The 15,293-nt window shown below is 43.7% G+C and overlaps 1 protein-coding gene across 6 annotated transcripts in view; it reads right to left on the minus strand.

Annotated features, from left to right (window-relative positions):
* KIAA1549L (KIAA1549 like) overlaps window positions 1–15,293 on the minus strand; it is a 261,000-nt gene that overhangs the window by 97,964 nt on the left and 147,743 nt on the right. For all 6 annotated transcript variants that reach the window (XM_045066054.1, XM_045066052.1, XM_045066051.1 and 3 more), the window contains 5 exons: window positions 14,033–14,148; window positions 11,408–11,627; window positions 10,240–10,373; window positions 3,608–3,770; window positions 2,001–2,060 (listed from right to left, as the gene is read on the minus strand). In XM_045066054.1, the coding sequence (XP_044921989.1) occupies window positions 2,001–2,060; window positions 3,608–3,770; window positions 10,240–10,373; window positions 11,408–11,627; window positions 14,033–14,148 (693 nt within the window). The remainder of the gene's footprint in view (window positions 1–2,000; window positions 2,061–3,607; window positions 3,771–10,239; window positions 10,374–11,407; window positions 11,628–14,032; window positions 14,149–15,293) is intronic.

A 15,293-nucleotide genomic window follows, 5' to 3' on the forward strand; every position in this document is an offset into this window, starting at 1 on the left:
GGGCCACTGTTCACTCTGATCACCAGCACTACATTGGCAGGTGGGCAAAGGTGACGTCCCAGGATGACTTCGTGAAGGTTATGTCATTAAAACAGAGGCAGGACGAGACCCAGGTACACAGGGAGGTTGTAAGGACAGCCTGTGTTTAAGGGCAGGTGTGTTGCCATTTAATGGAAACCTCACAGTTCACAGAAGCAGAGACATCTGCAAAGTTAAAAAGCAGTGTTCCTGGTGGAGGAAACATGATTTTGGAAGTGTTATATAACCTGCTGTTTCAAAACTGCATCTCCCTCTTGGGCATAAACTCTGGGTTTTTCCTTTCTTTCGTTTCCTTCTTTCCTCTCTTTTCCTTCTTTCTTTTTTTTTCTTTTCTTTCTTTCTTTTGAGAGCATCAGGGGACTGGGGAAGGGGTCAGAGGAGCAGAGGCAGAGAGAGAGAATCTCAAGCTGACTCAATGCCCAGGTCCGAGCCCAATGCAGGGCTTGACTTCAGGACCTTGAGATCATGACCTGAGCCAAAACCAAGAGTCAGAAGGACACTTAACTGACTGGGCCAACCAGGTGCCCCTTTTTCCCTTTTAAAACACATTTCTTTAGTTTCCCTTCTTAGTAGGTAAAATAATCTCTGCATAGCCATAGTTCTGTGGGGGAGAAAGAAATGCAATTTTCTGCGGGTTCAGAGCGGTCTTGAGCAGGCCTCCCTGAGCAGTGGGTGGGCTCCTTTGGTAGGAATCTAGGCAGCACCCTAGCTATTGCTGTTTGGGACAGCATGTGAGAGAGGGGATGGGGCAGGGTTGATGGGAGTGAGGTTTCCAGGCACACCCTCCATGACTTGTAGGATCTTCCTCCCTCTTTTTTATGGGTTCAATTGTATCCTCCCACAACGCATAGATTCAAGACCTAACCCCGTGTACCACAGAATGGGACTGTATTTGGAGACAAAGCCCTAAAAGAGGTGATTAGGGTAAAATAAGCTCCTACGGGTGGGCCCTAATCCAGTATACCAGGTGTCCTTACTAGAAGAGGAGGTTAGGACATAGACGCACACAGAGGGAAGACGTAGAGGAAAGACGGCCATCTACAAGCCAAGGAGAGAGACTTCAGAAGAAACCAAGCATGCTGATGCTTTGCTGTCAGACTTCCAGCCTCCAGAATGATGAGAAAATAAATTCCTGCTTCTGAAGCCCCAAAAGTCTGTGGTACTTTGTTACGGCAGCCCCACCAAGCTAATACCCTCCCCTCCACCCTCCACTGCCATGGACAGCTGGGCTGGTCACTTCCCCCACCAACATCTGTCTTCTCTGCTCCCAACGCTTGTTTCTGTAAGATTTTGAGAGCAACTGTCTGGCTTTGGAAAAACACAAACAAGAACTTTTTTTTTGCTGTTTCGTAAAGCTCAGCTGGCAAATGTCAAGGAGAAAAAGAAAATGTCACCCAAACACCCTCTACTTCCATCCGCCCTTTCTGTCAGGACACGCCTGGGCTCCACCAGGACTAGTGTAGGTGTGGGGCGTGTGCCAGGGGAAAGAGAGAAGTGCATGCCCGGCATTCCTCTACCTCTCACTGGGGTTTTGTAGGGCAGTGTGGAAAGGCCTACCATCTTTTTAAGTAAACAACCATTCCCATGGACATACCCCAGACATCCACAGGTTACCGCCATACCTTCTGATTGGTCTACATTTTGCAAAGAGGATGCCAGTGGACTTTATAGGTTGCTGTTTCGAATGTGTATCTAATAAGATTCACCTTCAGTGATATCTTTTCTTAGCCTTATTTACCCACTTCTGGCTCCATGGAAGTAATTCCTTGACATAAAACAGGACCAAAGAAAAGCTGCTGAACCTATCACTGAATAGCATGCAGTTTTAATTATTATAACTATAATAATTACTATTTTTAAAATTTTGGTGTCTTCTTCTGACATGCAGTTTAAAAACAAAACAAAACAAAACAAAACAAAACAACCTGATAGGGGGGAAGGAGAATAAAATAAGAGATTACCTGTAATTACCCAATAGTCTCTGGTTGTTTCTGATATATCAAGGTTAGGATATTCCAGCGCTAAAATGAAGAAGAAACACACCAAATTAGTTTCACAGGTTTTATATGCAAATATTATTAAGAAAAGTGGACACAGGTGACAAAATATCAAATAGCTAAATTTGGCTTTAACATTCTCAGGGAACTCCAGGACATGCAGGCCAACACTATCTTACTGTTTTGAAAAGTAAAACACTCAGTAAAAGGCTAACTTTCAGATGAAGAGTTTTCTAGGGTTTGTGGATTTCTATTCTCTTTTTTTCCATCAAAAGCTTCTCAAGTGGAATGTCTTCATTATCAAGACTCACAGCTAGAAGTAATTCTGACTTTCTTTGTGAAAATTTCCCAACCATCACTAATGTTTTTAGGAATGATCATCTCTTGAAAGGATTTTTCCAGTGTTAAGGACTAAGTGGATTATTAGCCAAATGTTTGTGACAAAAAGTCCCATATTTTTGCAGGTATGGTGACCATAAGAGTTAATTCATGGAAAGGGTTTAGTGCAGTGCCTGCCACCTAGTAAGTGCTCAATAAATTTTAGTTGTAATTATCAGAATGTCAAGAGGAAAGAAAATAAATTCTTCATGGCTGCCATGTGACATAATGAATGCCATCTTTCCTGAGATCACCTTTCCCTAAAATCCAGACTCATCTTTCCTTACTATATGGAAATTCACAAAAGCCTGCCATTAAACATTCAAAACAAATTTCTTAGTGGCTACTCTGTGCTAGGTACATCCACACACACCCTTTTATTTAGTCACAGTATCAAATGTAACCACAGAAGGATATAGAAGCAATCTTGCTAATATGTGCTTAAAAAAAACACCAAACCGTAACCAGTGACCTTGAGAAATGTATCAACAATTGAATTTAACAGCACCAATCTTGACTTCCTTTGGCTACCAAGTAAGTGTTTGGGTACATAATGTAGGCCATGTTGTCTTTGGAGTCTGTGCCTGCTGCACGGTAATGAGGGTTATGCAACTGAAGCGTCAGAGGAAGACAGGCCAGGGGACTGACTATGAAGAATTCATGCAGCGAAGTCACGATGCTGATTGCAAATGAGCTGGGTTGTGATACCTACAGCCAGCACAAGGGCCGAAGGCCGTTCAACATTTGCTGATGGCAGAAGTGGGGGAAATCATCGCAACCCAGATTGCCACAGGGACAGATGCCCTATGGGGCAGTTACTGTCAGTTCAAAGGCGAGCAGCTTGGGTCCAAACCCCACGTTCCATGTCTCATTAGCTACATGAGAGTGAGCATTTCGTGAACCTCTTGGAACTTCAGTTTTCCCCTTTGCAAAGTGGGGCTCACTTTGTACCCCCTTACAGGGTGCTCTATGAGGATTCGACAACGGAAGATATATGAAAGCTAAAGGCGCCTAGCGAGGACTTACTTTCAATGTGCAATAAACTTGTCATCAATTCAATCCTGGTTTATCACCAATTCCAGTTATTTTATGATAAAAGAGTTAGTATGTGCAATAGATGTTTGTTAAACAGAGAAAGGACCCTGGGGTCTCAGGGGAAAGGCAGCGTCCCGGTGTGGTGTGGGCATACTCACGTTCGGCAATGGTGAGCGGCGGGTAGGTGAGGTAGAACCCAACCAGCTCAGCCGAGAGCTGGCGGAGGAGGCTGCTGGCGACCGTGCCGTTGAGGAAGGAGCTCCGATTGCCGACCACATACACCAAAGTGACTGTCTGGGAGGCGTTGGATGTGCTCACCATCTGAATGGAGGGAAGGGGAGGGAGACACGCCCCATAAGATGAGGGTCTGTTTCATGAGGCCGTGGGAGAAATTTAGGCAGAAGTTGAGGGGGGGAAATGAAAGGGAGGGGCAAAAGAGCAAGGAAGAGACAAGAATAACAACACTCATCATTTATGGTTACTCTCTGCATGTCGGGCCTCGGGCTCGTGCTCTCATTCAAGGCTCACCACAGCCCTGTGAGGGGTATCCAGTTAGGACTCCATTTTACAGAGGAGGAAACTGAGGCCCAGAATGATCAAGAGACTCGCCCCCAATCACACAGATAATAAGTGATGTAGCCAGGATTCGAAACCAGGCAGTCTGACTTCAGGTTTTAACGGGTGTGTGTATCTTTTCCAGGGGCTACAGAGCCTCAGGTTACTTTTATGGTTCTGAAAATACAAAATAGAGCATAGAAATGTTACATCTAAGAGGGCTCAACTGCTCAGAGAAAGCCCGAGTTAGATTCTGGGGGAAATCTTTAAGTTCCTACACAGCTGATCACCAGCTTAGGGAACAGACAGAGTGATTAAAACCTGATTCCAAAAGGAATTCAGAAATATAAAATAGCCTCTTTAGAGAGTGATTACATTTCCTGCGACCTATTAAATTCAATATAGAATATGTAAATATTACTACGAGATGGTGTGGTTTTCTTCTCGAATTTTGTCGAAGTCAGTTTTTCAGTTACAGGAAAATGCTGTTTTCTGGGTCAATGTATGGACAAAAATATCCCACAGATGAGATTCGAAAAACAGATGCAGTAGGAAGTCATTTGATTGGGTGAGACAGTGTGGGCTTCTATCCTGGTGTCTGCACCTCCCCCTTCCAGATGCGCCCGCCACCCTCCCACCTGTGTTCTGTTCCAGACCCCCAGAGACAGACCCTTATGGACCACCTCAGTGGGCTCCTTTCCCTCGGGCTTCAGCTAAAAGGAGCTCGGGCAGATATGGGACAGAGGGAGAAGAGTGAGGTCTGAGAACCAGGGTCGGGGACTCCCTCCCCACAGCCTGGCTCCTGTAGGGGAACTCTGGCCTCTGGCTTCCTATAACTGCTCCCTCTCCTCACCTTGTCAGGCCCCAACACTTACAGCCTCTGGTACTGCACTCACCCCATGGTTTCCCTAGAGCCTGCCCACACTTCTGCACAGGGTACCTTTTATTAGACTTTTGTCAAATTACCTTCATCTGAGTGTGCCCCCTCTTCCCATAGGGAGCTGACTGAAATCCTGTCTTTACCAAAACTTTACACATCAGACATAAATACCCCTGCAACTTTCCTTTTAACTGCTATTTTTAAGACGACTGTCAAGAATAGCTTCTTCACATTCTTTCCCACTTCTCCCCATAAGTGGAAGTTTCTATTTAATTCTCTACCACAGAGCCTATAGTCCCATGATTTAGGATACACTGAGTCAACACTTCCGGTCAACTCTTTCTCTCCTCTCTGGAAGTATTTTGGGAAAGTGGTTGAGCCACAAGTACTCATGCCTCTCTTTTCCAGGGAGCCAAAAGAAAGGTGCTTCTTTCTGAACAATTCAAAAGACCTCTCCATACTGCCATCTGCGAAAATCATAACTAAAATAACTTTTCAACCATTATCTCTAGCGTGAACATTCTATTTTTTGCTTTTCAACAAAACTTAAGTCTCACTGGATCCCAAGGAAGCCCACAGAATTTGCAGTATAGATACCTCTACACATATACACTCAATCAGGTAAATTGTAACTTAAAAAAAAATTGTGGCAAAATACACATAAATTTCATCCCGTTAACCATTTTAAGTACACAGCTCAGTGGCACTACGCACAATGACGGGGTTGTGCCACCATCATCCCCATCCATCTCCAGAACTTTTCATCTTCCCAAACTGAAACTCTGTACCTATTAAACAACTCTCCATTGCTTCCTCTCCCAGCCCCCGAAAGCCACCTTTGTGTCTCTATTAATTTGACAAAATTCTACTTTTGTCTCTATTCTATTTTGTGTCTCTATTAATTTGACAAAATTGAACACCTCTTACGAGTGGAATCCTACAGTATTTGTCTCTTTGCGACTGGCTTATTTCACTCTGCATAATGTCCCCCAGGTTCGTCCAGGTTCTAGCATGGGTATTTCCTTCCTTTTTAGAGATGAAGAACATCCCGTCATACGGATATAAGACATTTCTTATCCATTCATCCATGGATGGACGCTGGGGTTGCTTCCACCTTTTGGCTCATGTGAATAATGCAGCTATGAATATAAGTCTACAAATATGGTCGAGTCCCTGCTTTTGATTCTTTGGAGTATATGCCCAGAAGAAGCAGAATTGCTAGATCCTGTTTAATTTTTTAAGGAACCATGATACCATTTTCCACAGAGCTACATCATTTGAGATGCTTGCCAGCAGTGTCCAGAGTTCCAGTTGGTCCACACTCTTACCAATTCTCGTTATTCTCTTTTTTTATAATAGCCATCCTATAGATGCAGAGTGGCATCTCATGGTTTTGATTTGCATTTCTCTCATGATAAGTCAGAGAAAGCATCTTTTTCGTGCACTCATTGATCATCTACAGATCTTTGGAGAAATGTCTATTTAAGCTCTTGGCTCATTTCTTTATGGGGTTGTTTTTACATTTTTAAGTTGTACGGGTTCTTTATATATTCTAGATATTAGTCCCCTATCCAACATACGATCGGCAATTATTTTTTCCCGATCTGTGACTTGTCTTTTAATCGTCAGTTGTACCCTTTGATCCACAGAGGTGTTCAATTTTGGTGAAGTGCAATTTATCTATGTTTTCTTTTGTTGCCTATACTTTTGGTGTCCTATACAGGAAATCTTAGCCAAATTCAGTACCATGAAGTTTTTTCCTCTGTTTTCTTTTAAAGAGTCCTATAGTTCTTGCTCTCATGTTTAGGTCTTTGATCCACTTTGAAGTTAATTTTTGTATATGGTATTAGATAAAGGTCCAGTTTCTTCTTTTATATGTGGCTATCCAGTTTTCTAATACCATTGGTTGAAAAGACTGTCTTTTCCCCATGGACTGGTCCTGACACCCTTGTCAAAAATCATTTGACCATATATGCAAAGATCTATGCTTGCATTCTCTCTTCTGTTCCATGTCTATATGTCTGTCTTTATGTCACTACCACACGGTTCTGATTACTGTAGCTCTGTAATAAGTTTTGAAATCAGAAAGCATGAAACCTCTGACTATACTTTTCTTTTTCAAGATTGTTTTGGCTACTCTTGGTTCCTTGAGATTCCATATGAATTCTAGGATGGATTCTTCCATCTCCGCATTAAAAAAAAAATCACCGAGATTTTGGTAGGGATCACACAGAATCTGTAGATCGCTCTTGACAGTACTGACATCTTAACAAAATCGAGTCTTCCAATTCATGAACACAGAGTGACCCTTTTTTTTTCTTGGTTTTAATAGTCTCATTTTTTTTTTATATACCGAAGAAAAGCGTGACCAGTCTTGGTGACTATTTAACACTAGTTTCATCAATAAGAGGTTCACAGGCCTGAGACCAAGGTCATCTCAGTATTCCCTGAAAGTCATGCCCTGTCCCCAGTAAAGCAGCCCCTACAGAGGGCACTGTCCTACTACCCCTTTACTCTTAGGCTCCTGTGGCTTCTGATCTTTTCTTTTACTTCTCACTCATTATGCCACAATTCATTTAGCTAATGAGACCTAAAAAAGGCTGCTAGAATGGAAGGCTGTTGTTCTGCCTGCACAGAATCCATTCTCCTTTCCTCTATGAAGGAGATTTCCTCAGGGAAACACCTCTTCTCTCCAGATGGGTTCATGGGCTTTGTTTGAGTGGGGCTGCCCCACCCAGGTTCCAGGAGTGGGAATAGTCAGGCCTGGTTGATTGGGACATTTTATCCCCTTGACCACAGTTACTACTCCAGAAATGGGCACACAGTCCACATGGGTCCACTGAGAGCTAATCCCAGGATTTTTACTGGAATGCCACCAAAAAAAGCACTTTGGTTCCCGTAGACTGTGAACAATAAGGATGAGATAAACCTGAACGTGTCAGGGGCCACCCCATTGGGCCGGAAGACGATGCCAGCCCAGGGCAAGGCCAAGTGACAAAGAGAGAATTTCTGGAAGAGATCATATAAGCACCTGGATCAAACTGGGCCCAAAGAAAATAGGGTTTGAACCTTTTCGTTATAGGAGTCAATTACTTCTTTTTAGTTAAGTCTTATATGCTTGGATTCTGTCATTCATAACCAAAAAGGTCCTAATTCGGTCTACTGTAATCTAGCTCCTAATACCAATGCCATACAAGTTTTTTTAAGTTACTTTTTCATCAACTCTCTGAGTAAATTAAATATTTATATGGTCAGAAAGAATCCCAACATGTCCCCCAAATTATACTTAATACAAAAAAATGGTAAGTTATTAATTACTCAACCAGGTTCTAGAATAAGCCCAGGGGGATGGTTAACATGTAGCCACATATATGGGCCTAGAGGGTTCCAAAATCCAGGCAACAAACTCCTCCTGGGCTTCCTGTCAGCCATGGGAAAAAGCAAAACAAGGTTAATGAAATAATTCACCCAATTATCCATTCATTTCGAGAGCTGCTGAAATGTTCAAGAACATTTAAATCTATTTAGACACAGTTTTCAAAGGGTCTGTTACAGTCTTTTCCAAAGACACTCGGTTACTTGCTTTACAAAGTTTCATCTCGTGGCCCATGACTATCATAGAACACAGAGAAAGTGTTCTTAAGGCCAAAGGCAACTTGTTTATCTCGGTGTCTCTCCCAGTGCCTGAATGAATAGCAGGTGCTCAGTGGGTCTTTGCTTCCTGAAAACGATCAGAGAATGCCAAGCCCGAGCCAGAATCATGCACCTGTGAGGATCACAAATCCAATTAGAAAGAAAAGATCTCCCACAAGGGAGCTGAGTCATACTTCTTATATAAATCTTATGTTGGTGACACGTTTTTTAGATCTTAATCTAATATGAGCCAAATCATAATGAGATACTTCCACATAGACTTTGGATAAATCTAGAAAAGGAAAGCTGCTTGTTCAAATTAAATTGTGTGCTTTCCACATCATATTGGCTTTGCTGATAATTCGCTTATGCTAACTGTCCATTTCAAAACTATTGGGTTTCATTGCAAAGGATTTAGTTCGGTAAAAACAGAGACATTGGGTTGTACAGTTAATCAGGGAGATTTGAGGGTTGGATGAATATCATTAAATAGAATCTGTCTTGGGCCATGTGTGGCTCAGTCAACTGTCTGACTCGATCTCAGCTCAGGTATTAATCTGAGAGTTCAAGCCCTACACTGGGCTCTATGTTGGGTATGGAGTTTATATATAAAAAAAAAAAAGGTGTTAGTTACATAATTGCAAGAAAGTGGGTCTGAAAAAAGTTTTTGGTGGCATGCCTACTGTAAGTCCAGGAAACTGAAATATAGTATGCCAGTAGTGGGATTTTCCTGGGAAAAATTCATGTGTTTGCCAAACATTCCATACTATAGCACAGTGGGTAAGATTATGGGCTTTGACTCAAGTCCTTGTTTCCTTCTTTACCAACTGTGTGACTTTCTGGGAGTTTCTTAGACTTTCAGTTCTATCTTCTGTGAAATGGTGATAATAATACTTCAGAAGGATGTCTTGAGTTTTATGTAGCAAAATATTTGTAAAACACCTAGCACAGTCCTGGCATATGGTGAGCCCCAAACTTAAAATGCACATGTATATGTGTGTGTATTTATTTAAACTAAGGTGATTGTTCATATGGATGTCTGGAAAATAACTCAAAGCAAATCACAGGATAGGCAAAACTTGATGCATTAGCTACTCAGAATCAACTCATTTTAGGAGACATCTGACTTATTTTATGAGACTATATCGTATAAGGTATATCGAGTTCAGTTTTTAAAGTAGTAAATATATTGGGAAGTCTGGGGGGCTCAGTCAGTTAAACATCTGATTCTTGATTTTGGCTCAGGTCATGATCTCAGGGTCGTGAGACGGAGCCCCGTGTCCAGCTCTGCAATGAAAATGGAGCCCTGCTTGGGATTCCCTCCCCCACTCCCTCTGCCCCTCCGCCTGACTCATGTGTCCCCACTCTCTCTGTCTCAACAAACAGACAATACAAAATAAAACAAAATAACAAATGTATCAGGAAGGCCTGAGGAAGCTTCTCCTGGGAAAATAGATATAAAATCCCAAACCATAGCAGGTTATAGAGCTAACAGCATTCCTCTTGTCACAGCCATACCGCAGACATCCTTATCAGTGCTGGGACTGACTCGACTCAGGGGGCCCCAGAGTGGCACCTCCTCCTGTCTATACCCCCTGCCCTAAATACAGAGTTACATTTACACCAGACAGCTTTGAAACAGGAGACCAAGTCACCTCTTGCCAACATTCGCGTTACGCTTGGCGTCTGTCAACTACACCGTTGACACGACCTCCTTCTCACCTGAATGGTCAAGTTGCTTTTGGTATTCAGGACTTTCCTCTCAGCATCCTGGAAGGCCTTCTGCAGCCGCTGCTCCATCGTCTGAGCAAACTTGCAGGACTGGATGTTGTCGGACTGGCTCACGAATTGCAACACTAGAACCAGAGTAACGGGTCAACATTCACCAGATCTCTGTGTCTTGGTCTTGGACCTCACCGCGGTCATCACATAAAACAGCCCGATTTTACATCCAAGAAATCAGGCAAATAAGGACAGACAAGGTTTGGTTGTAGCGTTGGAAGTGAGCCTTAAAATGACTTATAATAGAGAAGAATCAAAAGCACGATCAAACCTAAGGTCCCCTCTGATGGGAAAGATTTGGGGATCATTTGGTTGGACCATGCAGATATCTGCTCCAAGAATGATACAAATCAAAGAGAGACCACGCCTTCTATTTCTTTGGAGGGGGGAGAAAAGTCAGCTGATCAGCATCACTAAACTGGTCAAGTCTTTGAATTTCAATGGTTTCCCCACTCTCGTGGTTTGCCAGTCACCTGATCAGAATCACGAGGGAGCTTGAGAAAAAGATTCCAAGACCTAAGCTCAGAGACTCTGATTCGGGGGCATCTGGGACATGCTGCTCCGAAGCATCGATCTTATGGATGTTCAGGTCTTAACTGCTATTCAAAGGTAATACAGAAAAGAATGAAAACTATGGTGCTTGCTGCTCATAAAGTACAAATTATATAAACTGAGAAGGGAGGCTCCCGCAAAGGACTATTTCTAATAAATCCAGGGTTGGGAAGTTTAAGTTTATGTGCAAGGAACTCGGACAGTTCCTTAGCAGGGCCCTTTGAGGAAAGTACACCGGACTTTAAGAAATGACAGAACAGCTAGTACAGGAGTCTTTAAACAGGTGTCCTCTTTTTTTTTTTTTTTTAAAGATTTTATTTATTTATCAGAGAGAGGGGGGGGGGAGAGCGAGCACAGGCAGAGGCAGAGGGAGAAGTAGGCTCCCTGCTGAGCAAGGAGCCCGATGTGGGACTCGATCCCAGGACGCTGGGATCATGACCTGGGCCGAAGGCAGCTGCTTAACCAACTGAGCCACCCAGGCGTCCCAACAGGTGTCCTCTTGATACTGCCCCTGATTCCAGAATGGAGGGGAATCCTTTCTCTCTGAGGTACTTGCCTGTTCTCAGCTGGAAGTAGCCTGCAGGCTGGGGATTCCATGAGGAAGCAAGGACTGCCACCGACTGCAAGTTTGGGGTATGCTGCTTCAGATCTGCGGTGACGTTGCTGACCCCGTAAACACCCAGCATTTCGATCACCACAGCAGGCAAGTACACCAGCCTCCCTTTGGTAGCATAATAACCCACAGTGATGTTATGAGAATGTTCCAGAATGTCCACCTACAAAACAAACAGACCCACAGGACTCGGTGTTAATTTCCACAGTACTTTAAGGTCTTCTTGGTATTTCTTAGATCCACCATTGTTGTTTAGCATGGCTGGGGAACAAGTTGTTCTTATTCAACAAACATTCTAATAATCCTATGAAGCGTATGTGGACTGGTAAGTCTCAAAACATCAGAATAAAACAAAACGTAATTTATTTCCAACCTACATGGGATTGAATTAAATCTGAGGGGATTTTGTTGATTCCTTAAATGCCTCAGTATAATCCTGTGAAGACCAATGGTCACCCAAGAAGGCAGAGAGGAGATGGCAGGCAAAAGAGATTTCCAGAGACGAAAAGCTCGGAAAAACAGCTCTCTTATCACTTACGAAAATTAAAAGGCAGAAGTGATAGATGAAGTGAGGGCTTCTTTAGGACAGGTATTAGGTAGTAAATGAGGTGAATTCCTCTTTCTAAAAGCTAAGAGAAGAACTACTCAGACTTCAGTCCATTCCTGGCTCGTAAGTTGGCTCAGGACCTAGGTGAGGATGGGGACAGACTGAGGACAATCTCTCTTAAAACTGAGTCCTAAGAGACACTGATGCGCTGAGTTCTTTCTGACCCAAATGGAAAATTTTGAGGCTTTAGATTTTATTATTTCATTTTGCTTTCTTAGTGGTTTTTTTTTTTTTTTAAGATTTATTTCTTTATTTGAGAGAAAATGACTAGGAAAGTGGTTAAGAAAGTGACTCCCCGCTCCAATCCTAATGACCTTGAGGAGCAAGTCTCAGCTTGGGGATTATTTATTTATAGTACCTCTCTAATGCTGGCTAATCATATGTTGAATCAAAAAGACATGGGGGACATCAGCCTTAGAGCCTTCCTCAAGCAATAATGTCTAGCTTGCATTTACCAAGTTATTACCATTACTCTCATTTTTATGATTACCTTTTATTTGTGGCAAATGATCCCGAGTTCCACCAGTAATATCAAACATCCTTTCAAAAGTTTTTTTTTTTTAAATGGGCTGATTTTTAAAAAATGAATTCATAACTAATTGTGACAGTGGTCTGCGATGAAATGCAGAAAAGATAAACACTGAAGGTAGTTTGCAAACAACTAAGTTTGAAAATTACATGTCAGGTGACCAAACAGAAATACTCACATTTTCAACTTTCAAGTAGTTTCTGGTGCAGAAACCACAGATGCTTTTCATGAGATGAGTTTCTTTCTTTCTTTCTTTCTTTCTTTCTTTCTTTCTTTCTTTCTTTCTCTTTCTTTCTCTCTGTCTGTCTGTCTTTGTTTTCTCTCAGAATTATACAAAAGGGATTGACAGGGAAGCCCAGGTGGCTCAGTCAGCTGAGCATCTGACTCTTGGTTTTGGCTCAGATCATGATCTCAGGGTCCTGGGATCCAGCCCTGTGCCAGGCTCCCTGCTCAGCATGGAGTCTGCTTGAGATTCTCTCCCTTTCTCTCTGTTCCTCCCCATCCTCCCTTGCCCCAACAGAAAGAGATTGACAATGACTAATAAACTATGTAGCAAACCTCATTTCTAGTCCTCGGTGTGGTTGTGGAGACCATGAAGCCGAATGCAGCTGCAAGACAAGCCTCAGGGGGGAAAAAGCTGGACTGCTATTTCTAAGTGGTGGAAAGCGCCATCCACCAACTGCCAATCACATTTAGGGCTTTAAAACTTGGCATCAATCCCAAAGAGTGCAAAGTGAGGGTTCCATCCCTTGGCTATGCCATGGGAATCAGCTGACAGTTGTTAAATAGTACCTGGCATTAAAGTGTTTGGGGGAAAAATGTTTTATTCCCCTGTCTGCTGCTGGCTATTGAAACAAAGTTGGACTCAATTTACAATAATTTTTAAATGTCCAGAAATAGGGGCACCTGGGTGGTTCAGTGGGTTAAGCCGCTGCCTTTGGCTCAGGTCATGATCTCAGGGTCCTGGGATCGAGCCCCATATCAGGCTCCCTGTCTGCCTGCTTGTGATGTGTCTCTCTCTGTCAAATAAATAAATAAAATCTTTAAAAAAAAATAAATGTCCAGAAACAAATCACCATTTACAATGCTGAGGAAGATGAAGGGGAAAGCAATGGACAGTTTCTTGAGAATTAGACTTAACAATAGCAAATACTTTCCCTAAACAATGGGATAATGGTATGACTTAAAACAGTATATCCAGGCTTGAAAAAAAAAAAAAAAAGACATAAGGCAATTAACCTCCATTTTCCACCTCAAAATTTGGCCTTTTTCTCTCCAGTCACCACATATGAGCTATTCGCCAAAATGAAGGAAGATGTTACTTCTGACATGTGTGGTCATGGTACCCAGAGAGGAGGAAAATCTAGACGTACTCGGGGTCCAAGAGGAGGATATAGAGGGCTTAGTTTAATTACAAAAGCGAGGGGCTTACGTGAGCCGAGACGTCATTCTGGTGGAAAGCCTTCCGTAATGCCTGCGTGAGCCCTTTGGCTATACTGAACTTCAAGGTTTCACTGATCTGCACTCTCCTCTGGGTCAGAAGGAGAACTGTGGGACCAAACAGAAGCACGGCCGTCAGGGTAAGGCAGCAGACCCCCTCCTGGGGCTCCCCTCTCCTCTCCACCCTCCACCTCCTGCAAGTTCTGAATAAAGCTGGTGACCACAGGTCCAACCAATGAGAGCGGCGGGCCGGGGTAGTAGCTCTCTCGGTCCCACTCAAGTCCCAAGAAGGGAGGCCTCATATTGGTGTGATCCTAGAGGAGAGAGAGCTAATATGCCGGCTGCACTTCATTTCTGACCAACGCTGCCTTTGACTTTGAAAACTGGGTTCAGCGGTGCCTGGCCCCAATGGGTCAGTAAGAAAATGCATGCAAGAAAATTCCGACAAGAGTGTTCCCTGACAGCCTGCTGACGTGCAGGCCCTGAGTGAGGTCCTGCAGCCTAAAACAGCCCTGAATGAGGCAGGGGCAGCTCCGCACCCTCTAAGTGGGACAGAGAGCGGGATGGAGACCTGGGGTGGACAACAGGCACCTGTGACTGAATGTGACAGGTGTTATTTGAAGGGAAGCCTCCCAGGCTGTCTGAGGCTTCAGGAGGAACATCCAGCCCAGACTTGGGCAAGGGGGTGGGGTTCAGGGAAGGTTTCCTGAAGCTTCCGCTGAGTCCTGAAGGATAACAGGGAACGAGCTTGGCCAACAGGAGAAGGACGCCCCCCATCCCCAGCCATTCCCAGCAGAGAGAGGACCAAGAGCAAAGGCACAGTGGTGAGAAGCAGTGCCCCTCAGTATACATGTTTAGGCTTGGTCCTGCTGGCTCCGGGAAGCGAAGGGTTTTCAGCGAAGGCATTCATTTTAGAGAATTCCGTTGCCTGCAGACTGGAGAACAGATTGGGGCGGGGGGTGGCTAGTCAAAGGCAGAGAGATAAATTTGGTTGTTGTTGCAGAAATAGAGGTGGGTGACGACAGCGTGAACCAGAGAAGGGCAGTGGGGACGGAGAGAAGGAGTATTCAAGGGTTTAGAACTGAAGGGCCCCTGCGGTGGGCCCGGTGTGGCTGGAATGATGGAGAGTGACACAGAAGTGGGGGAGAATGTTCCAGACTTCTGCATCTAGGTGGTTGGGGTGGCCTGCCTGTCAGAGCAGGGGGAGTGGAAAACCAGATGGTATAATTTCTTAAGAAACAGAAAGCAATAGT

Source organism: Mustela putorius, unplaced genomic scaffold (assembly GCF_011764305.1).
Source record: "Mustela putorius furo isolate JIRA1106 unplaced genomic scaffold, ASM1176430v1.1 tig00003859_pilon_pilon_pilon, whole genome shotgun sequence".
NCBI lineage: Eukaryota > Metazoa > Chordata > Mammalia > Carnivora > Mustelidae > Mustela > Mustela putorius.